Source organism: Amphiprion ocellaris, chromosome 14 (assembly GCF_022539595.1).
Source record: "Amphiprion ocellaris isolate individual 3 ecotype Okinawa chromosome 14, ASM2253959v1, whole genome shotgun sequence".
Lineage (NCBI taxonomy): Eukaryota > Metazoa > Chordata > Actinopteri > Pomacentridae > Amphiprion > Amphiprion ocellaris.
Window position 1 is genome coordinate 26,886,775 of NC_072779.1, and position 25,549 is coordinate 26,912,323.

General features: G+C 39.9%; 1 protein-coding gene across 15 annotated transcripts in view; it reads left to right on the forward strand.

The window, feature by feature from the left end:
* The first annotated feature begins 903 nt into the window (after positions 1 to 903).
* LOC111567935 (RIMS-binding protein 2) overlaps positions 904 to 25,549 on the forward strand; it is a 112,448-nt gene continuing 87,802 nt past the window's right edge. For 11 of the 15 annotated variants that reach the window (XM_035947709.2, XM_035947712.2, XM_035947713.2 and 8 more), the window contains exons 1-2: positions 904 to 1,080; positions 2,598 to 3,492. In XM_035947709.2, the coding sequence (XP_035803602.2) occupies positions 1,058 to 1,080; positions 2,598 to 3,492 (918 nt within the window). In that variant the 5' untranslated portion in view covers positions 904 to 1,057. The remainder of the gene's footprint in view (positions 1,081 to 2,597; positions 3,493 to 25,549) is intronic. The other 4 variants (XM_035947720.2, XM_055017163.1, XM_035947717.2 and 1 more) reach the window with 3 other exon arrangements.

Below are 25,549 nucleotides of genomic sequence, written 5' to 3' on the forward strand. Positions count from 1 at the left end.
TAAGACTAAGACGAAGAGACAGACCCAACATATCTAAACATCTTAAAACAGAAAAAGTAGCAGTCTTAAATGAAAATAAACATATTCAGTCCAAACTTTTACATTATCATGTTTGAGAAACAAAACTGCCCATCTGAAAGATACCACACTAACAGTAAAAACATAATTACAATATTAGTCAGGATGACATGACATTATATTACTGGGCTTTACTACATTTTTGAAAAAGTTAAGTGCAAATTTTACTGCATTTTCAGTAAATTATTACATTATTGGGTTCTGTAGGAGCATTAGGAGGATACCTTGCAACAGAAGGGTAGTTAAAAAAATAGTGAAAGTCATGATAAATGAAAAAATTAACCAATGCAATATTCCCTCCCAATAAAATCATGTCTACAAATGTACCACCCCTAACAGCTCAGCATTAGCAGCATGTAGCCACTAGTGGTCATCCATCTCCCACAAGTCGGTTGGACTATGGGGTGAGACGCAATGGTGTTGTTGCCTTCGGAGACTGTCGGTAATACTGCAACTGTTGTAAAAACAAACAAAAAAAACAGGTGAAACACTCAAGCCTGGCATTGAAACCAAGTTAGAAATTAACTGAATTAAGTAGGCATTTAAAGAGGACCCTTACAAGGAATTGCGGGTGTTCATTACAGAACCCCTGAGAGATAAATTACTGAAAACCTTTATCTTATACACCCCTTGCTCTATTTTTGATCAACAACCTATACACCCATATCTATCTATTTTTGCTGTCAAAATGAACGTTTTGTAATGACAGTAATTTGAAAGACTCTCAGTCACTGTGACATCCAGGGATAAAGCGAGAAGTTTGGAACGCCATGAAGGCAGCGCGGCCCCGGGCCAGCAGGGTGACGCTGGACAGACTGTGACTCTGGTGTCTGTCAGATAAACAAACCGCTTCTTGCATGGCTCTGTGGACCTTCAACTACTAACGCTGCCAGTCTCAGTGCTGCTGCACAGCTCATTTTAAACCCGACAACTTTACCGTAGCTGAAAAAAGGATGTCTCCATTGACGAAAAGTTAAATATGACAGTAGAGTCCTGTGAGAGGTGAGTTTGACACAAGTTGTGCTAGAACACTTAATGGTAAGCTAACACAAGCTAACAAGACGCGGTAGCTAGCAGTCAACACTTTTTCACCTCAGATGTACAACAGGATAGCATTCACGTTACGAAGCATATTTTAGCGTCACATATCTCACCGTATAACATTTTGCTCATACAGGCTAATTAGTTTGCTCAAATTACCACCCCCTGTGTAATATGAGCCGTAAACTGGCGTCCATATGGGCAGCGCTAACTTGACCCAGTGGGTTAAACTGGTTCCAGTAACGGAAGCTAACAGGGCAAGTACTGTTTGGTGGGAGCGCACCGGTTCACTTGTTGCACCTCCAGCTTAATGTGAGGCTGCTGCTCCTGAGCACAAGCTCCACTAATCATATTTGAGTGAATTTGTAGTTGTCTGTTTGTACCTGCATGATGTGACATCTGTTCAGAAAGCCCAGTTTAGACAGAACAAACTAAAACGATATCAGATTTAAACGCAGACGTAAGATTTGTATTGTTTAGAATAACTTTACATAGCCCAGTCTGTGCCAAAAAGGGATAGTTTGCCGAAAACCGATTTTCCCTGCTCTGTGCCCTCCATTATAACCACTGTTTTTTGTTTTTGTTTTTTGTTTTTTTTACTCGTTGAAATAGCCTTAAAGGATCGATTCAACTCCAACTTCAGCCCCAACATTGTGACTGACATCTTATTAATGCATCAAAATGACTTTGTTTCATTTATGAAGCTTATGTTTTAAATATTATAGCCCACAGGATAAATAATTCTTAATTTTATATTTAAAATCCATCTGTAACATGTTAATCCCAGTTTAAACAAGGATAACTGACACTAATTTCTTCTTATGCTGTAAACTGCAAACACTTTTTGGTTACAATTACAAGTACTTTCTGGCTCAATTTATGATTGAAATAAATATTTATTTATGTAAAGCAAAACACCAAATTTAGTCACCATGTGACAATTCAAAATATAATGAAATATATACAGATCTAATAATATTTCTCATAAAAAAAAGACCTGCCCTTAAAAAGACCTGCCCTTGTCTGAGGCATTGTTACATATCTAAATACTTAGGTGTTCTGAATGTTGAGGGGGCATATCGCCCCACACCCGTCCAAAATCTTTGCCTATGATCCTCCTTGCACAGAAATCTGTGGGCTTCTTTCTTGATTTTTAACAAAAAAATCTGAAGATTTCATTGGTGTGTTCACTGTACCTGCTTTTCTAAAGCTTTTTCTTTATCCTTCCCGAAACAAAGGAGCAATTCCTCAATCATTAGCTGTGCTTCCAATGTGCTGCGAACATTTCTTACTCCTGCTTATTACATTAATGTGAAACATTTGACCATTTTTCTAATACTCTCCACTGTCCAGTCTTTCCAGATGTTATCATTGCATGCTGCATGTCCAATAACCACCATCATCTACCTGCATTTCCTCTCAATTCTAATGCATGGCCCTCATCTCATCCTTTCTTGCATGCGGTGCTGTGAATGAAGCATCATGAGGAAAGACAGGGATAACCCTCTGGCACTGTCCTCCAACAAACCATGCCAGGACCAGACGGGCTATGGGCGAGAGTTGGAGAGGCTGTGTGCTGATTTGGAATCTGAGAAGCACCGAACACAGCGGGTTTGGGGCCAACTTAGTGTGGAGCTTCGGCACCTGCGAGAAGAAGCAGAGAAGGAACAGCAGAGAGCTTTGAGGGAGTTGATGGCCCGGCGAGGGTGCCAAAAGGACAGAGACTCTCAGAGACGTGGGCATCTCCTGATTAAGGAGGTGAACATTAAAGACAGTGGACAGTGCAGCAAAGTAGATTCCACAGGGAAAAAGGCTTTTTGTTTTTGCAGCGGGCAAACGTATGCAAAGCTGGAGCAGTTGCTGCTGACGCTGTATGAGCAGATAAATGGTGAGCAGGCAGCTTATAAACTGCATCACCGGCAGGATTTTGAGCTAGAAAAGGCAATCTCCCTGTGCCACCTGCTAGAGGCCCATGGGAGACTGTTGCAGGGACTGCAGAGAGCAGGACCCCCTGGCTGTGTTTTCAAAAGCCCCTCAAGGAAACCAGCTCAGGAAGACGACAGTAACACCTGTCAGACGACACCTCTCTTAACGTACTCCAAGGCCTCGCTACAGAGATCACTGGGTGCCTCCCACTCAGCTAAAAGGAAAACCAAACAAAATCAGTTGAAGCAGACCTCTGGTTGGGATATGTGTACAGCTGACCCCAGCCTCACTGCTTCAGCCCTGGACACCTGTCAGAGCAACTCTCTGAAAATTTGTCACCCTCACAACATTCCCCATGCAGACTGGGATGACTGGCCCTCCATCTGCTCTGAGTCCTCTGGGTCAGACTTGTCAGTGTCCTCCAAATGCTTGGAGAGAAACATGGAGGTGAGCAGCTTCATATTTCTAAATGAACCTTTTCACTGGTGGTTAGTCCTGAAAGTGTGAACTAAATATGTGCAGTATGTTGATAGAAATTTTGGTGAGGAGACTTTTATTCTTTGGTGTCCTGTATGGTGCAAATGTTCACTAGCTTGCTGTCTTTTTCTCTATCTTTACATGGGCATGATAGCATATTTTTGCTGCTGTCCTTGTTAATTTGTGGAATAATGTGAACTGATTGACAAGATGTGTACCATGCTTCCCCCATGACCATTTGCTTACACATGCATACCTAAGTACGTAATAAATGAAACAGGGAAACACTCAAAGAAAAACTTCTCAGTAGTCCTACTAGAGGTCAAAAACAACAACAAACAACTTTCTAACTTAAGAAAACAGAATTTGTATTGTAGTGAAGTTTCATTTATCCTTGATTTGTACCTCAAAGGTTGCCTGCAATACATTTATTTCATAATCTTAAAGGAAACACAAAACATATACAGTGGTGAAAAAAAGTTTTCAGACACCCCATTCGTTTGTGAAATATTGCATTAAGAATCTCTCGTAGGTAATCAAATGTAATTTATTTTAGTACAGTCATAGCCAAAATGTTAAACAAATCCTAAAAAAAAGCCATTAAAAACTTAAAATTGATTGGTTCCATAAAAACACATAAGAAATTTTGAGGATTGGGTCATTTTGGTACCAGTGATCCACTAATGAAGGCCGTGCTTTTTATTAAAAGACACAATTTTTGTTTCTGTGCTTCGTTTATATATAAAGCCAGCACATTTGAAAGTTCTTCAGAGACAAAAATGGCTAAAACAAGGAACCTAATGCAGGAAACACACCTGAAGATACAGATTCTCAGCCAGGAAGGGTACAGCTGCCACCAGATAGCCAGAAAGTGCAGATGCAGTCCCTCGGCAGTTGAATACACTCTGCAGAAATACAGACTAACCAACAGCTTTAAAGACAAACCAGGTTCTGGGCGTCCAAGGGTTTCTTCAGCAAGAAATGACCGCATCCTGATCCGTATGTGCAGGGAAAACTGCCGAATGACATCACAGGAGCTTCAGCAGCAGAGGTAAAACCACAATGGTGTCCAGCGTTCCACCCACAGCGTACGTGGCCGACTTTTAGATTGTGGCTTAAAGTCCTATGAGGCTGTCAAGAAGCCCCTGATACATAAGAGGCTCTGAGATTGTGTCAAATTTAAAGGCTGTCAAAAAACTTTTTTCCACCACTGTGTGTTGACCAAGGCTTATGTGTAACTAGTCATAACTTTATCAGCACACAGGAAGGTACCATCACAGAAGCTGAAGTGCTTATTTGCATCGCTATCTTATTAACAATATATATATTAATGCTGATTTAGCACACACAAAACAGGTTGTATCAATACATTATGAGACAAACCCTTTAGGCAAGCTTTCATAGCCAATTTTCTGTCCTCTCATTACATTTTAAGTTGCCTCAGTCAAGTGGAGGCAGTGTGTAACTGTAAATGCAGGGTGCGATGCTATTCTCAGACCATTCTCTGCCACTGATATAGTGCTGTGTAGACTGGTCTGACTGTTCCTCATTATCATTTTGTCATTTGGGCAAAAACGCTCTTAACATTATTATATTTCTTTAAACCAGTCACAGTTGTCTTGTGACTAGAGCTAAGAAAAGAATGCACTGATACTGTTCACTTAAAATAGTGAATTGCTTTGGTGGAACATTTCATTTGCATTTCATTTGCATTTGCATGCAGGGAGGCGAGCACTGCCGATAAAATTTACTATTTACCAAAAAAACTAGCAGGGCTGCTTTATTGTCTTACTATCCTAACATTTGATAAAACTTAAAACTTTCAGTGTGTAAGTTGTTGCTCTGGAGTTTGTGACATTTCACATAGTGATGGATTTTTAAACTTCTAAGTCAGAGATAGTGGAAGGAGAGGCCAATGGAAGGCTTATACCTGCAATCTATGATGTGTCAGACTGATAAAATCCTAGCAATGCTGCCTGGCCAGCTTCTGTAAGATGGTTACCAACTAGTAATACTACCCTGAGGAGTTTATTCCATTTTCTGTTGTACAACAAAGACAAGAGTCAAACACAGGCTAATGTTCCAGCCTGTTTAACTTTTAATATGTATGATGCATCGGGTTTTAAAATGTCAGTATTTAGTAACTACTTTTTTGGCATACAGTGCCTATAAAAAGTATTCACCCCCGCTGGATGTTCAGCCTGTTGTTGCTTTTATACATGAAATCATAGGCAATATAATTAGGCTTTTTTGACAAGAATTTGCAACAAAAAGAACTCTTTAATATCACAGTGAAAACAGATTTTTACAAAATCATGTCAATTAATTAAAATATATCAGGTAAAGTAAATTATTGCATAACCCATGTGCCCCCTTCAGGTCAGTATTTAGGAGATGCAACTTTGGGTGCAATCGTAGCACTGAGTCTGTGTGGACAGATTTCAATCAGCCTTGCTTATCTGAACACTGCAATTGTTCTCCTTTCTTCCTTGCAAAACACCTCAAGTTTTGTCAGATTGCTTGGGGATGGGGAGTGAACAGCTCTTTTCCAGTCCAGCCACAAATTCTCGATTGGATTGAGATCTTGACTTTGACTTGGCCACTCCAGAACATTCACCTTGTTGTCTTTGAGCCATTTCTATGTAGCCTTTACCGTATGCTTGGGGTCGTTATCTTGTTGGAAAATAAATCTTCCCCCAAATCGTTGTTCTCTTGAGAACTCTCCTGAGTCAGATTATTATCCAGGATTTGGCAATATTTTTCAGCATTCATGTTCCCCACCACCTTTATAAGCCTTCCACGGCCTACTGCTTGGAACCATCTCCTGATCATGATGCTGCCACCACCATACTTCATGGTGAAGATGGTGTGTTTGTTGTGATGTTCAGTGTTTTGTTTTCGTCAAATGTAGTGTCTAGTCTGATGGCCAAAAAGCAAAATTTTTATATAATCAGGCCAAAGAACCTTCTTCTAATTGATCTTGGAGTGTCCCACATGTCTTTGGGTCAATTCCAGGCGAGATTTCATCTGAGCTTTTTTCAACAGTGGCTTTTTCTTTCCCTCTCTTCCATACAGCTTTCACTGGTGAAGAACCTGAACAACAGTTGTTGTATATACAGTCTCTCCCATCTGAACCACTGAAGCTTTTAACTCCTTCAGAGTGATCGTAGATGTCTGTGTGGCCTCCCTCACCAGTTTTCTTTTGTTGATACTTAGATTTTATTTATTTTTTTTTGGCAGGAAAGAACAAACAGCAAAACATAAAACAAACAAGACAAACATACAGTACAACAAATAAAGTTGCCAGGCACTATGCTATTCACAAATTTCTGTCCCGTTTTAAATTGGTAAATGTGTACAGGGGCATATTTATACAATCACTTCAAAATATGTGGCTAATTCTGGATGACTGATAAAATATGCAAAAGGGGGAAGGTGAATGACATTTGAAACATACAGAGAAGTTTTAAAACATAAAGAGGGGGGACATCAACCACACTCCCTATCCTGACAAGCAATGTTCCCTCTAATTTTTCATGAGTCTGAACAAACACACAAACTCCCTGAGCCGTCCCTTGGACCACTGTGAGCAACATCAGACGTGTGCACTGTGGTCACGCCAGCATCGCATCCATCCAAGTTACATGGTTTATTAAAATAATCAAATTACAGCATTTACATTTCTGTTAGAACACTTTTAATTAAGTGCTTTAGCCCACTTACAATGAAAATTACAAAGATCTTGTTCATGACCTGTGTAGTATGTTGATGCTATTGGAAGCATAAACATTTCATTTTAACTATGGCAAAACATGAACTGCCAACCAAACCAAGCCAACTATAAACTCCAGTTTTGAAAACACACTTAACATTTTATTATAAAGCTCTGACTTGTATTATGAGTATCAACTGGGAGGAATAATTTTGGGGTTTATATTTGCAAAAGTGTGTAATTCCAGACTCTTATTGTCATGTTTTAATCAGAAATTCAGATGTCTAGAACAGCAAAAACATCATTTTAACTGTAACATGCCTTTAAAGGCCACTATAGGACAGCAACTACTGTGTTTGCTGTTTAAATCACATTAAACAAACAAATTAGAACAACATAAAACAGGAAATTTGAATGTACCTTTGAATATTTATGTAAAAATCTTGTTATAAATCTGTGTGGACACGTCATTCTAGTACAACTGTAAAACAACCACATAGAAATAGTTAAAATTCAACATTAGCATCTAAACAGTGTTTTACTGTTTTAATTACTTGTATGTCATTTCCAACCTGTTGGTCAAATAAAAATTGACTTTAAATCTAAATTTGACATGGGGATGAATAATTTGGGGGATTATATTTGCAAAAGAGTATAAATTCAGACTCTCCTCTTATTGTCACATTTTGATCAGAAATTCAGACGTCTAAAGCAGCAAAAACATCAGTTTAACTGATCTGATCATGTTATATTAATACCTGTTAAACTGCAGAAATGTGTGTTTTTAATTGAAAGAGAGTCTTTCGATGCACATTTCAAGGGTATGAATAATTTTGGACATGGCATTTTTGTAAAACTGACGAAAACAGCCACATAGAAATAGTTAAAATTCAACATTGGCATCTCTAACACAATGTTTTACTGAGTTTTAATCACTTGTTTAGGTAATTTCTGGCCAAAAAAGAACCTGTAGCTTAAATAAAACTTCAATATAGATCAAAATTAATCTGTATCAGGTAAAAATGAAAGTGAAGTCGAAGTTTCCGAACACTCTGGCTCCGTGTGTGTGAAGCTCCTGCTGTGCACTGGGTGAGATTGTCCTACTGTGGTCTGGGAGAGAGTCCTGTAACTTTTTGTCTGCAAAATAGTGTATATAATGACACGATTATTTGCATTTCTACTACTCATAAACTAGTGACAGTATTTAATGATCAATATCCATAAATGAAAATTGTAAATAAATGACACTAGATGAACATAAAACTGATTGAGGACTTAAATTTCACCTTATTTTTCCTGTGTGTCCTTCTCACTTCTCCAGTGGTTGCACACTTTGTCCCAGTTGTGAAGATCCTCCTACTGGAGTCAGGGTGGGGCTCCTGCTCTGGAAGAATTGAGACGTAAACCTTTTAGAGATAAAATTTTGTTCACATTGAAACTTTCACATTTTGCACAATGAGATGTGTGCTGTAGCACAAGCATGTGATACTGGGAAAATTCCATCAACTGTAAAATATATAATTACACAGTTTTTATTAGCATCTACTACTCATCATGGTAATAGCATTTAATGATTATTAACCATTATAGTTGAAAATTTGTAATAAATGACACTAGAATAAGCATAAAAGACTGAGAAAAAAAAATTTCACCTTTATTTTCCCGTCTGTCCTTTTCACATCTCCAATGGTTGTACACGTTGTCCAGGTTGATGGCCTCGTCTGCTTGCAGCTTTGACTTTATGCGCATCAGCTGGTCCAAATGGTCCACTTCAAGACGATTTCTGGATGCTGTTTTGATCCGATTCATTAAACTACATCCTCTTTCACAATCTGCACTGGATCCTTGAAATGTGGCACAAATGTCCACAAGCTGTAAGATGTGTTTTAGCTCCTCACATTTTAGTGTTGCAGTCCCATATCAGAAAATGTACTGATTGACCCGTGTTTCAGTTTTTGCCTCATTATGTACTTGAATTCAGCATATTCACTGTTAATGACCTCCACAGAATGTGGCTGGTGGAGAATGGCCTCATACTTCTTTGCCAGTGTGGCAATGTCTGCTGCTTCATACTCAAAACTGATGTCTGAGCTCAATGCCTCAATGTCCAATGCAGACCACTCCTTTAATTCATCCTCTGGAAAACGAGCATCCAAGTGATCACAGAGCTTACGAATAAAATGAGTAATCTCACCAGTATTTCTGCCATGAGCTGATGAGGCCCTCATCGCCTCTTTGACACGGTCACTCCACTTGACATCCTTTTCCTCTGTCAAGTATTGGGAACGCAGTTTCTCAATCTTCGCCCTTGCAAAGCAGTGCCCTTCCATCACAGTCAGGTCGCGTCTTTGAAAAGAAAGACACAATTGTGCCAGCTCGCCCAAAACATCTCCCAGAGCAGTGAGAGTAACCTTGAACTTTGAATCGGTCAGCTTTTTGTAACAGTAAATTGCCACTGGATCTCTGTTATCACTGGATTCTCTCTTGCAGTAGTCCTGCAGCAGAGTGTAGTTCCTCAGAACAGCATTCACAGCTTGGTCCCGCGACAGCCACCGCACTTTGTTCAGAGGCCTGAATGACAGTGTATCCTCATCAAGAATCTTTGCTAGGTCTTCCAACTTTCCCCTCCCTACAGTGGATCTAGAGAACGTAGAATAAACCGTTCTAAGAAAAGTTTCCACATCACGCATCAAAGGTACATCTTTCCATGCATCATCAATGCCCAAGTCCTCTCTATGGGCCACACAGTGTTGTTCAGTTAGCTGTGGTATTTGCTGTTTTAATAAAGCTGCAACTCCGTTGTGCTTTCCTAGCATTACTGAGGCACCATCGGAGGTCAGCATCACCATTCTCTGCATGTCTAGTTCATGCTTGGTGTGAAACTGAGTTACTGCCTGCACAATATCCTGAGCGGTGCATGCTGTCAGCTGGGTGATGCCGCTGAACACAGTTTTATGGTTGACGTTATTTTCCTCCTTGTATTTAATATACAGGACTAGCATTTTGTGCACTGTTATGTCTGTGCTGTTATCTACGATCAGGGTGTGCCAAGGTGCATTTTTAACTTTACACATCATCTCATTCTGTACTATTTGATTGAAGGAATTCACAAACTCAAAGGCATAATTTTTTCTTCGCCAGCTTTCTGGTATACTCACATACTTTGCCATGTGATCGTGAATTTGTTGAACCGACAGCATAGAAGCATTCATGTTGATGGCCAGTAGAATATTGTCGATGAGAACTTTAACTTGCTTGGGGTTGATTTCTTTACGAGTGACAGCTCGTTCCTCTTCTCTCAGTCTTTGGCACGCTCCCCGAACAATGTAGCGATCCCTATTCCCATCTTACATCTTCTTACAATTCCAATCGCTTTCAAATGACTTTTGTGCTGAGTGTGACGCTTGAGGTAGTCCAGCTTCCATTCTGTCCACACTTTTCCCTCCGAAAACTCGCTTGCTATTTTGGCTTCACAACATGTTTTGCAGAGCAGACCTTTCTCGCTCGAAAAAGATAAAATCTCACCCAATTTCACCGTTTCTTCTTCTGTTTGCACATACTCCAGCAGTCATTCCATCTTAAAAGAATGGCATTTCTTTTTTACTTTGGCTTGGTGCGGGGATGTTCCACTGCCCGTTCATTTGGCCATTATTTTAAGGGGTCAACATAAGCAGCAACTTAACATTATTACCGTGTCTTCCCTCCACATCGGCCACACTGATCTGCTAGCTATAACATGGTGGCTGCACAGAAGGACGCCTGTCAATGACGTTGATTAGCTGCGTAAATACGTATGAATCATATCATTGGCTGGAGCAGCCAGTCATCGGTCACTCACTGACTCACAGTGAAAAACAGCACAGAATGAATTATGTGTTTATTTTATTTTCAATTCAGGTTGGATTTTTTTTTCTGTGCGCGGAGACCGTGTCAGCAGTGCGCAATTGCGCACACGTGCAGGTTAGAGGGAGCAGTGCTGACAAGTATTTTATCCATTTTGTCCATCTTGGAGTGTATACATCTTTTCTCAGTCTCAGAAGGAAGGTCAGTCTTTCCATCTCATGAATCTCCTGAACAATTTCCTTCCAATCATCTACTGTAGGTGGGATGGATTGTAACCATTTACAAGTTATCGCTTTTTTTGCTGCTGCAGTTAATATTTTCAGGAGGTATTTATCGTTTCCTAACATTCCTTCTGGTAGATCACCCAAATAAAGTGACATGCATGTCATTGGGATCTGTTGACCAAGGACATGCTGCATAATTCTCCAAATGTGTTCCCAAAATATTTGTATCTTAGGGCAGCTCCAGAAAATGTGATGATGGCCCACCCCTTCCCCCCACAATCTCTCCAACATGTACGTCTCCTTGATATTAAGTGTGCTTTCATTTTAGGAGTGACAAAAAAACGAACAAGATTCTTCCAACCAAACTTGTGTCAGTACGTAGAACAGGATGTAGAAAAAATTGTTTCACACATATTCTCCCATTGCTGATTGGATATTTTATCATTTAATTCTTTCTTCCATCTCTGCTTGATGTATGTTGTGGTAGTTCCGCTGCATTTTGTGATGCTCTGATACAGTTTTGAGACTATAGATTTAGGCCCAGCAGTGTATGCCTGTACCACCAACTGTGTCATGCCACTTAGTTCTAATTTCTTTAACATAGTATTGGCGTAGCTGTAAGTATCTGCAAAAATCATGATTTTGCAAATTGTATTTTCCCTTGAGTATCTGGAAGTTATGCAAAGTGTTTTTCTTCATCATAGTTCAATAAGCAGTAATTTGTCTAATGTCTAAATCTAGAATCTATACTGTTTGGTTTAAATTCTTTATCCAAGCCATCTGAGTGTTTTTAACTGGGTCCACAAATTTAATTGCTTTATAACCTCGAACCAAGTATGTAAGGTAAATAAGGTTATGGAGATGGTCTTGATAATTTGACATTAATTTGAAATCTCCAATCATTGCTTGTATTGGGATTCTCTTGCACTCACTTTCCATCTCCTTCCATTTAGCCTCATATCCACTATCACACCAACCAACTATATTCTTAATTGGGCAGAATGGTAATAGTCTCTCAGGTTAGGGAGAGACATACCACCTCCTTCCCTATTGATTGTTAGCGTACTGTATTTTATCCTGGGTTTCTTTCCATTCCAAATAAATCTGGAAATTCTTGAAACTAACTGGTTGGAACTTTAACTGGTAGTGACATAAATAAATACAGTAATCTAGGTAAAATTGACATCTTTACAATGTCAATTCTTGTACTAACGGACAGCAGGGATATTGACCAATTACAAAGAGCCTCTTTAATTTTCTTATTCATGGTTTCATAATGTTTTTTATGCAGAGCGTTAGGACAGTGTGTTAACCAAACTCCAAGGTATTTGATTGCTTCTTGAGACCAGTTGATGGTAGTCTTTGTTTTACCTCAGGTGCTGGGTGCAAATCTTAATGCTTGTGTTTTTTGGATATTTAACTTGTATCCTGAATTTGTACCAAATATGTGCAGGAGATCTAAAAGGGGATGAAGGCAGACATCTGGATTTGGATATATAATAAAACATCATCGGCATACAATGCTATCTCATGTTCCTTATTATTTATTGGAACTCCCTGTATATTACAATTTTCTCTTATTACTTGTGCCAAGATGTAGAGTGCAAAAAGGATTGGTGAGAGAGGGCATCCTTGACGAGTAGATTTTTCCAATTTTATGCGATCAGTAATTCGTCCATTTATCCTGATTCTTACCGTAGGAGCTGAATATAAAGTTTTAAAAATATTAATTGACTTTTCAGCAAAATCAAATCATTCCAAGACCAAAAACAAATATTCCCAATTCACACGATCAAAAGCTTTTTCAGCGTCTAGGCTGATCAACACAGCATTTGATTTTTTTTTTCTGATATTTTGAATTATATGAAGAGAAAATCTAATATTATTTTGTGTTTCGTGTCCCCGGACAAAACCAGTTTGGTCATTGTCAATTAGATCTGGTATAAAGGAGTCTAATCTCCTGGACATGATGGACGCATACAATTTGTAGTCTTGATTTAAGATTGAAATCGGTCTGTATGAGCTACATAGAGTTTTGTTCTTGCCCTCCTTTGGGATGACAGAGATGACAGCCTCTCTCCATGAGGGAGGGTCTGACATTTCATTAAGAGTCCAATTCCAAGAATTCAAAAGTACCGGAGTCAGCTCTTCTCTAAACATCTTATACCATTCAGCTGGTAGACCATCGCTTCCCGGTGTCTTATTATTTTTTAATTTATTCAGTGCAGTCTCCAGTTCCTTTCTTATAATTTGTGATATCAGGTACTCGTTCTGATGTTCTCCAGTTGAGGGTAACTCCCACGAACTTAGGAAAGATTTTATGTTCTCTTTACTTTGATTGTGTATACAGAGCCTTATAGTATGTCTGGAATGCAGTATTGATTTCATCTAGGTTATGAACTATTTGTCCAGAATCAGGGTCTAATATTTTGTATACTGATTGTGAGGTCTGTTTTTTTCGTATTTTCATAGCTAATAATTTTGTAGCTTTAGGACCTACCTCGCAGTATGATTGTTTTAGAAATTTATATTTTTTTCTCTGATTCTTCATTATAAATGTCCCGGATCTGATTACTAATTGCTTTCATTTTAATCAGTATCTGGGAGTCCGAATTCTCACTGTGTTGTTGTTCCAATTCTTTTAGGTTGATTTCAAGCTGTTTAAATTTACTTTCTTTTGCTTTCTTGAGTGCTGTACTAAGAGATATTAATTTACCCCTGATAACAGCTTTTAAAGTGTCCCATAATATACTTGGATTCACTTTCCCATTGTCATTAAGATCGAGAAAGGTCCTAATTTCAGATTTTACTTCATTTACAACTGTTTTTCATGTTCATTTTGAGATAGGTGTGTTTCCTGGAGAAATATGATTTGGTGGTTTTCCCTTCTCATTTTTGACATTACTCTGCTCTTCTTAACTGGGTTACTTAAGCCATTCACACTCCAAGAAGCTACTTTGAATTTACTGAACCCCATCACAACAGGTAAATCTGCATGCGCAGGCAAAAATAAACACATGTACTGTAACAAAAACAAACTGTAATAACAGGAACATTAGAAAACAGTATAAAGAGGACTTCCAACCTCAGGGTCTTACACTGCCCTGTCATTTTCCCAATACCTTTTAATATTCTAGTGGAGAGTCAGTCCTACATCAAAATAGGGGCTCCCTCTTTGCAATGGAAAGTCTCTTTTCCTGCCATATGTCATATCTCTGGAAGTTCACCAGAATAGATCTTGAGACGGCATTATCCTGAGGTTTAGGGCCGATTGATCAGTGTACCCGCTGAATTTGTAAATCTGCGTTTCTGTCGAGCCCCAGCTCTGTCTTCAGAAAGTTATCAATGAACGTTAGCATTGAGCTTCCCTCTGTGCCTTCCTTAATGCTGTATATGCGAATGTTATTATGGCGTAATCTTCCTTTGAGGTTGGTTACCTTGGGTTGGAGAAGTCTTTGCTGTTTGAAGGAATGAAGCAGGATGTCTCTTAGCTTGGTATTAGTGGCCTCCGTTTCCTCCACTCGTTGCTCTGCTTCAGTTAGCCGCACACCATGGTTACAAACATCGGCGATAACATTATGTAGCTTTTGGTTTATCTCCGTCTTGAAACTGCTGAATTCTTGTTTAATATCACTTCTGAAGTCATTTTTGAAGTCAGTTAGTTCTGTTTTTAGGCTTTGTATATCTCTGCCGAGGTTTTGAATAGCTTTAGTGGTGGTAATGTACTCCTCTTCTGCATCACACTCCATATTCCCCACGCAGGTTGTGTTGTCAGTCGCCACTCTTTTTTTTTCTTTAGCCTCACTGTCTTTGTTTTTCCTGAAACAGCTTTCTTATTTCTAACTTCACTCATTCTAAGTCATTTTGGTATCTTGTAAGTACAATACCCGTGCTTCTTCGGAGTTTTCTTAATAAGTTGACCAGGAGCATTTTGACTTGCGTAGCCATCTTGAAACGCTCGCCTGGAAGTCCCTCACCAGTCTTCTTATTGCCTGGTCATGCAGTTTGTGAGGACGGTCAGCTCTAGTAAGATTTTAACAAGTGCCACACTCCTTCCATTTCTTAATGATGGATTTCACTGAACTCGCTGGGATGTACAGTAATTTGGAAATCTTTTATTTTTTTTGAATATTTGATTTTTCAAAATTTTCAATTTAAGAAAACATACACAAAATATAGAATATATGTCATGGACAGTGTTTGGGGGTCCATTTATAAAGGAAATCACCAGGCGCAGTCTCCTTAAAAGCATACATTCCAATACAGGCCCAGGGGGAACACTTCTCATAAAGAAAAGATAAAAATCGCATTTGGGCAGCCAAATAACACTTTTTAAAACTAGGCAGTCAAAGACCACCCAATTTATAATCCCATATAAATTTCTCCACAGAAACCCTTGAAGTCTTACCATTCCATATGAACTGTTGAATATGTTTATTAAGTGTTTTAAAGAAACTTTCTGGAATAGGTAAGGACTGGAAAAAGTACTGTAATTTTGGTAATATATTCATTTTAACACAATTTATTCGACCAATCAGGGTGATAGGCAGTTATCCATTTCTGCAAACCCATTATTATTTCATTAATCAATGCAGGGTAATTAAGTTTATACAAGTTTTTAAGATTTTTATCAACCATGATTCCCAGGTATCTCAGCCTGTTTGGGGCCCATTTGAATGGACTTCTTTCCTGGTATTCAACATAGTAAAATTTTGTCAGTGGGATAATTTCACTTTTTTCACAATTGACCTAATATCCCGAAACAGTCCCAAAAGTATCCAGGAGAATAAATTGATTTGTCAAATAAAGAATTAAATTGTCCGCCAGAAGCTTAATTTTGTGGATGGTAGGTCCCACGATAAAGCCTTTTATGTCTGCATCTCTTCTGATTGCCTCTGCTAAAAGCTCATTGGCAAGAACAAAGAGCCCAGGAGACAGGGGGTAACCTTGTCTACTAGATCTATTCAACGAAAAGGCAGTGGAAATGTGTCCATTGGTGACTATTCTGGCCTGGGTTTTTTTTTAATAAAGAGTGCTAACCCAATTAATAAAGGCAGAATCAAATCCAAACTTATCCAAGACCCGGAACAAATAAAGCCGCTCAAGCCTGTCAAAGGCCTTTTCGGCATCCAAATTCATGGCTCTACTAGGTTCCTTCGTGGAAGTTGCCAAGTGCATGATGTTCAATAGACTACACAAATCACTTGCAAAAGATCTCTTTTGGATAAAACCAGTCTGGTCTGGATTGATCAATTTTGCTAGGTATTTACTGGGTCTGTTGGTAAGAGCTTTAGAAATCAATTTATAATCTGAATTCTACAGTGAGATAGGTCGAAAAGACGAGCATTTTAACGTGTCTGTTTTGGCTTTTTTTGGATAACAGTAATTATAGCCATGGAGAAGGAATCTGGGAGGTCTTGAGTTTTGGATGTTAAATTAATTACATCCATAAGGAGAGGAATGAGTAAATCCTTCAACTTTTTGTAGAATTCTGGGGGGAAATCGGTGACTTGTTGGACCGTAGAGAGGTTAAGGCTTTTTCAATTTCCTTTGGAGTAAATGGAAAATCAAGATATTTCTGTTCCTCCTGGTCCAGTTTGGGCAACTTGATATTGAATAAGAGCGCATCTATTGTGGTAAAGTCTTCAGGTAGTTCTGATTTCTGAAATTTATAGAAAACTGTTCGAAGATTTCATTAATTTCTTATGGGTTGTGTGTGATGTTACCAGCTTCATTTTGGATCTGGTTAATTGTTCTTGAGCTTTCTTCTGCCTTTAATTGGTAGGACAGGGCTTTTTGAGCTTTCTTACCGAATTCATAATACCTTTGTTTGACCACTGACCACTACACGGGCTAAAACCTAAATCTAAACACAACGGCTGGACTCACAATCAACAAGTTCAAACAGGGAGGGCGGCAGACAGGTTCTGAAGCAGGCGGTCTGGGGCGGCGTACGCCGGTGCTGCCAGACGCGCAGCGGAGAGCGCGTGGCTGCTGACGTGCATCGGAGATCGGTGGCGGGGAGCCAAGGCGGGGACAGAGGGGAAGCTCCGGGATCAAGCTGGGCTCTCTATGGAGAGTTCTAGGGCAGGACTGAGCAGGCAGGGGGAGTCTGGAGCCGAAACAGACCTGGGCGGAGTGGCTGGCGGGGAGCCAGCTGAAGCAATGATCCAGCGGCTACTGGTGGGGCAAGTCGGGCTTTAAATGCAGCTGATGTGTGATCGGGCACAGCTGCTCTCCCTCAGCAGCTGTGTCCCATTGGCCGGGATCATCAGCATGCCTAGGGGCGTACCACGGAGGGGAGGTACCGGGAAGGGGACAACAAGAGACAGAAACAGGTAGAACTGAGAGAGGGGAGGAGAAGCAAGGAATAGAGAAGTGAGGAGGAGAAAAGGATGGAGAAGCAAGGCATGAGAGAAGGAGAGAGAGAGAGAGAAGAGAAGGATAAGAGGGAAGAGAAGAAGACAGAAAGGCTGACTAGGCAGAGACTGTGACAACTGAAGCCAGTGTAAAGAGACTGAAACATACTGGGAGCCAATATAGCAAGACTAAAACATACTGGGAGACAGTTGAAATCGAGTGAGACATACTGCTAGCCAGTAGAAAGAGGATAAAACACACCAGGAACCAGTTTGTCAAGTTTGAAACACACTAGGAGACAATATGAAGAGCTAGAAATAACTGGAAGCCAGTGTAACGAGAATAAAAAAAAAATGAACATGTATATGGGCAATCGGCTAACAATAGTACATCAAAGTGTGAAACGTAATTTCCTCTCCAGTGGGTGGCGCTACAACTGTGAGCGGATATTAGTATAGAAATGTCGTCAGGGCAGGACTGTGGTTAAACATGTAAAGTCTGAGGCAGATTAAAGCATGCAGAGGGTAGTTAGACAGTAGTTGATGTTTCATGGTGAAGCATCAAACTTCAGGGGGTCGCCATGGCCACGCCTTTAACTGATGCAGATGATTTTGATAATTTATCATCATTGCGACGGGGTTTATAGACTGTCCAAATTTGATGTCTCTTGGAGTTGTCACTGAAAATGACCAAAATGACCAAAAATCTTGCAATTAATCCAAGATGGCAGACTTCCTGTTGAGTTTAGGATTTGGGCACTGTAGAATTATTTTTCCGCTCTGACGTGCTACACACCAACCAAATATTGTTCATGTAAGTGAAACGTTCTGCGGGGGCTATTTGTTAAAAATACTGCAGGGGGCGCTATAGCACATGCAGTGCTGAGATGCATACAGTGTCCTTCCCTTTGCCAATTGTGATGTGTGTGGCAATTTTGGTGAATTTCTGACCATTCCTAATGTGTCAGAAAGTAGTTACTGTTTCATGGCGAAGGATCAAATTTCCAGGGGCCGCCATGGCCACGCCCTTCGGCTTTGGAGGAACCTTTTAGTAACTCTTGATCATGATGTCGCGTTGTATGTACTGGCCAAATTTGACGTCTCTAGGAGTTAACCCCTAGGAGGAGTTCGCTCTCGAAAATGAAAAAAATCTCCAAAATTTGTCCAATTAATTCAAAATGGCAGACTTCCTGTTGGGTTTAGGGGATGGCTCCGAGAGGCTTTTTTGCGTCCTGATGTGCCCACCAAAATTCGTGAATGTAGATTAAATGTGCTGTGGGGGCTATTTGTTAAACATGCTGCAGGGGGTGCTATAGCACATGCAGTGCCAAGATGCATGCAGTGTCCTTCCTTTAGCTGATGGTGATGTGTGTGGCAATTTTGGTGAGCTTTTGAGCATTCCTAACCTGTCAAAAAATACTGTTTGTCACGGCAACAACGTGTTGTCACGGCAACAGCATTGTATCAAAAATGTCAAAATCTTTACACTGTGGCATTGTCAAGAGATGAAGACTGAGCTGACCAATTTCCAGAATGATATGACAAAATTTGGAGCAATGGTGCATGTAAATGTAATTTCTAAACTTCCTGTTACCAACAGGTGGTGCTATGACTATTTCTAAATTTATGAGTGTGGATGTGTTCAGACTGGACCTGGTGTCCAGCACATGAAGTTTGGGGCAGATTGGATCAGGATTAGCAGAGATATAAACATTTCAGTAGTCATGGCGAGACATCGAAATTCGCCGCGCTGTCACAAACACGCCTTTTGATGATGTCACCATTTTCTCCAGGAATAATTATCAACTTCTTAAGGCTTATGTTACCACATGTCAGGTAAATCTGAGCAACAGGCTAAGAATAGTACATCAAAGTGTAAAAAATGACATTTCCTGTTGCCAGCAGGTGGCGCTATGACTCTGATCATGACTTCGTCATATGATGTGATCAGGGCAGGACTCTGATCATACATGTAAAGTTTCAGGCAGATTGGAGCATGTTCAGGGCATTTACATAGCACCTGATGTTCCATGGTGAGGATCAAAATTCCAGAGGCCGCCACGCCCACGCCCTTTGAATTTTGAGAAAGATTTTGATAACTTTTGTGCATTAAGGCCTGTTGTATATAGCGAAATGTGTAGAAATGATAGAAATTACACTTTATGATTAAAATTGCACTTGTTAATTTAGGGGCACCATCCTCAGCTTGCCTGCGGAAAATATCGATTTCAGCTAAGTTTCAAAGAAACTTTGACTAAAATGAAGTTGATCAGTCTCATTCTGAAGTCATAAAGTCTGATTTCATTTACCTCCAGTTCTCAAAACAAGGAAATACACGGTAGAACCGAAGATAATGATATACAAACATTTATTAACTAGGGCTGGGACTTTAACGCGTTAATTTCGATTAATTAATTAAACAGGGGAAATAACGCATTAAATAAATTAATGCATTTTATCGCACCTGTCTCAGTTCCCTAATTTGTGGTACACCGGTAACACTGATGAACACTCCAGCCCAGAAGGTGTCGGTAATGAACCTAAAGTATGTCTGCGGCGTGTGGTCTATGGTCTGCAGCAGTGAAGAAGATACACAGGAGTGACATTAGCAAAAAGGAGGTTTGGTGAACAGTGAAGGAAGATGAGACCATATTGTGCTTGTTGGGTGGAAAGTTTTCTTTTACAAATCTTCCTGATGGCAGCTTGGATAAAAGCATGGTTGTGTGCAAAATGTGTAACAAACAGTTTTCTGATCACTGCATCACTTCAAGCCGACGGTATCATCTCAATGCAAACCATGTTGCTGTTAGCACCAGAGCTAATGTTAGCTACGACAGTCTTGCTAACGGCTAACTGTGTAGCCATCCCATAATAGACTACTTTAGAAAACACTGAAAGTGCTTTAGTTTACAAAAAGTCTAAAATGTTGAATATAATGGCTTTAATTGCATTTTACAGCAATCTGTGAATGTAGTAGATGAAAAATGCAGATAAATAGAAATGAAACATTTTTGTGGCTTAAGTTAAACCACAAAAATGTTTGTCTTTTAATAACTAAATTATAAACTTTTAGTTTATGAAAAAATATTTTTGTTTATAAATAAAAAATTATATTCCTAAAAAAAACCCCATCAAAGTGACACCTTTTATCAGACCCAGAAACTATGAAAACAGAATGAATCTGTGGATTTTCAACTTTCTGAAGGTCCTTGAACTACTTATGCTTTTGTTATGTTCCATACAATGGGAAAACCAAACTAAATCCAGGCCTTAAATCATCAAAATCACTTTTTTTTCTATATGTCCTATTTTAAAATTGTATTAATATTTATAAATTTTAAATTATAAACATATATATATATATATATATATATATATATATATATATATATATATATATATATATATATATATATATTCATTAATTCAACTGTCAACCAAAATTTGAATTGAAAATAATTACTTATTGTGTCAAATATTGTTATTTGACAATGCGATTATTGTGATTAATTAATTACAAAGCCTGTAATTAATTAGATTAATATTTTTAATCGCGTCCCACCACTATTATTAATTCTACAAACAAACAATAAACAACAACAACTTGACAACAACAGACAGTGAATAAATGAATGAATAAATGCAGATAAAATAATGAAATGTGATCATCACTGGAAGCAGTTGGTAGAAAAGGTGATGAATTTAGAATTGGTAAACCCATTAGAATTTGTAAATTCACCCGTTTAGGAAAGTGATACTTGCATAGCCTTGATAGTAGTGAGAGGGAGGCCGCTGCAAAAGTGTGCCGAAGTAAAAACACTAAGAGTCAAAGCTCAGAGCTATCAAGAAAATATTTGCGCTGTCCTAGTTCTTAAGTAATTCTTAAGTCCAGTTGCATTCTTCTGAGAGTCAATTTTTCCAAGATCCTTTATTACAAGCCCATTCTTCCAAGCCCAGTTACATAAAAACAAATCTAGTTTAAGACAAAATCCAGTAAACCCATTTAAAAAAAAAAAAAAGCCAAAACAAAAGCTAAAACTAAAACCCAAGAAAGCCCAAAAGAAAAGCTAAACATAGATAGATAGATTAAACCTTTATTGATCCCACAGCGGGGAAATTTACAGTGTAACAGCAGCAAATAGAACATCCATCCATCCATCCATTATCTATACACCGCTTAATCCTCACTTGGGTCGCGGCGGGGGCTGGAGCCTATCCCAGCTGACTCGGGCGAAGGCAGGGGACACCCTGGACAGGTCGCCAGTCTGTCGCAGGGCCACATACAAAGACAAACAATCACTCTCACATTCACACCTACGGGCAATTTAGAATAATCAGTTAACCTCAGCATATTTTTGGACTGTGGGAGGAAGCCGGAGTACCCGGAGAGAACCCACGCATGCACAGGGAGAACATGCAAACTCCATGCAGAAAGATCCCGGGAAAGCTGGGACGCGAACCAGGGACCTTCTTGCTGCAAGGCGAAAGTGCTAACCACTACACCACTGTGCAGCCCGCAAATAGAACAGTTTGAATAAAAAAGAGCAGCACACAATGCACACAGTGCATAGATATATTTTCTTCTTCTAGAAGAAAAAAAAATATTTACAGCAAAGTTTCTGTGAAATTGCACAACATCATTTAAATTTTTATTGCAGTTTGTAGGTGGGTGAACTGAGCTACTGGGAGCAGGCTTGATTGTAAAGTCTGACTGCAGCAGGAAGGAAGGACCTGCAGTATCTCTCCTTTAGACACCATGGGTGAAGCAGTCTGTCACTGAAGGAGCTGCCCAGTGATGTAACTGTTTCCTGCAGGGGGTGGGAGGTGTCCTCCATGATAGACAACAGCTTTGTCATCATCCTTCTGTCTCCCACCACCTCCACAGGATCCAGGGGGCAGCCCAGGACAGAACTGGCTTTCTTTACTAGTTTGTTTAGTCTCTTCCTGTCTGCAGCTGTGATGCTGCTGCTCCAGCAGACCACTCCATACGTGATGGCTTATGCCTCCACAGAATCATAGAAGGTCCTCAGAAGTGCTCCCTGCAAGGACCTCAGTTTTCTGAGCAGGTGGAGTCTGCTCTGACCTTTCTTGTAAAGTGCATTGGTGTTAGTAGTCCAGTCCAGTTTCTTGTTTAAGTGAACACCCAGGTACCTGTAAGAGTCCACAATGTCAATGTCCGTGCCCTGGATGTTCACTGGTGTAGGAGAAGTGTGTCTGTTCCTGCTAAAGTCCACCACCAGTTCCTTGGTTTTCACCGCATTGATCTGGAGGCAGTTCAGCAGGCACCAGTCCACAAAGTCCCGGTTAAGTTCTCTGTACTCCTCCTCATCTCCGTCTGTGATGAGGGCGATGATGGCGGAGTCGTCAGAGAACTTCTGAAGATGGCAGTTTGTGGTGTGATGGGAGAAGTCTGCTGTGTAGAGGGTGAAAAGAAAGGGGGCAAGGACAGTCCCCTGTGGGGCCCCTGTGCTGCAGACCACAGTGTCGGACACACAGTCCCCTGCCCTCGCAAACTGTGGCCAGTTGATGAGGTAATCCAGTAGCCACATTGTGAGGTGAGAGTCTACTCCTGTCTGCTCCAGCTTGTCCCCCAGAAGCGCAGGCTTGATGGTGTTGAAGGCACCGGAGAAATCATAAAACATGATTCTCACAGTGCTCTTCATCTTCTCCAGGTGAGAGAGACATCTGTGCAGGAGGTAGATCACTGCATCATCAACCCCGATGCCGGGCTGGTAGGAGAACTGCAGCGGGTCCAATGAAGAGCTGACCAGTGACTTTCCTCTATATACAAAGTTTTGGAGCTAAATACAAATCAGCATCTAACCAGTCACTGTCCAGGAGAGGTCAGAGGCCAAATACCTTTCAAACTTACTCTTAGTCCATTTCTTAAATGTAGAAATCTAATTGTTCAACATTTATGGTGATCACAGATCTGAAATAACACCGAATAATTGATTAAAATGACACCAAACACAACACGTTTATCTCATATGGTGCCTGAGATGATAGTAAAATGTGTAAGCATAAGAATAAACTTACAAATTGTAGAGTTTAGGTTACATTAAAGTATAGTTATAACATGGTTAAACATACAAGCGTATACATTCGGTAATAGTAAGAAAAAGAAGATATAGGGAGTCAGTATTCTCAAAGTAAAAAGTCTCTCTGTGTCTTTTATGGGTGTGGTCTGTGACAGAGAGAGAGAGGAGGGGGTGCTTGTGTATCATGTGTGTGCATCTTCCACACAAACACTTCAGATTCGATGTGTTCTTTTTCCATACTGGTCCTGATCAACCTGGTATCAGAGACTGAGTCCAGATCGTCATTCCGGTGGTGGTGCATTTCTTTAATGTTCTAATGTAAGCTGTTCAATTCATTCTTGCATACCAAGTTCTATGTGTTAGGTATTGTGAGATTAGAAAGTCAGAATGCCAATCTTGCAGAGGTTTGGTTTTCCTCACAGCTAACACTTTATGACTCTTATCAGATTCTAGTGGAGGTAGGAGGCATCCTGTTGTCTCCAGAAGTGCCGTGAGTGGTCCTTTAATAGTAAACATCCGATCAGCAGATGTTCCATTTGGAAGTGAATTTTGGGTTAGTTGTCTCCTGAAATGGTGTCTTACCAAATTTACAGCTTTGAGAGAGGGTCTTTGGATCTTTGTGTGTATGCTCTGCAATGTTCTGCTCCTTAGTATGCTGCATGTATGTACTGACGGAATTTGAGGTGAATTGGAGTTTCCCCCTAGGAGGAGTTCGCTCTAGAAAATAATCAAAAATGGGCAAAATCTGACATTCAACGCAAAATAGCGCACTTCCTGTTGGGTTTGGAATATGACTGTCACTGACTTTTTTGTTCAGCCCGACGTGCTGCACGTGTACCAAATTTGATACCTGTAGGTGAAACGTGCTGCCCGTGGGAAAGTATAGGGGGCGCTATGGAGCCACACACCTCCATAATTCCTATAAAATCTAAAATTTTTCACCAGTTCTGGTGCATCTGGAAATTTTCACACGAATTGGAGCGTGTTTAGGCCCTCAAAAATGCACTTCTTCCGGCAGTAGAAGAATAATAAAAAAAACCCTAGCATTCCAATAGGGTCTTCGCACCATTTGATGCTCGGACCCTAACTAGTAAGTTAAGCCCTAACAAGTTAATGAAGGTCTTTACAAGTACAAGGGTGCCTAATATTTTAAAAGCATGTTTGATGAGGAAATGCACATTTTAAAACAGGGCCTTCAAAAATCACTGAAAAATATAGAATTGGACCAAAACAATTTCTTACAACTGTAAAAAGAGTGGTGTAGTAGATTGTTAAATTCATGTCGTTCTGTCAGAGCAGTTCGCAGGATTTGTGCATAGAGGAGGAAAGTGGGTGGATGTATTCATGCCTCTTGTTGGAGTGGCAGAAGTAGGTCAGCATGCATCTGTCTCTTAAATTTTGGATCATGTTTTCATAGAGAGGAAATTGAATAATTAATCAAAGCTTGAACTGTGTCTAAACAGCAGTGCCCACTTGCCCTTACGGCTGTTTTGTATTTCTTGCACAGCACTGCTAAGACATCAGCACTGTTCTGTGGCTCTGGAGTGAACTCAGTTTTTAAACGTGTGCAAATGCTAATGCCTTTTAAAACGGGAACGTACGGGCTTGTGCCTTTTTCTTTTATTCAGGTCAGCTTGGGTTTGTCTTTGCATTGTCTTTTGAAAGTGTGTGGAAGAGCACCTACTGTAATTCCTGTTCGCTATTGAATATTTGTTCATGGCAATTTTTTCATTTACCTGAGATCTTTTTGCATTTTCTAAATATTCTCTGTCTGTGTTATGATAGTGTTTGGTTTTCAAGGTGAAATGTTATTTCCACTGGCATCAGCTAATGGGGCTCCTTTTAAAT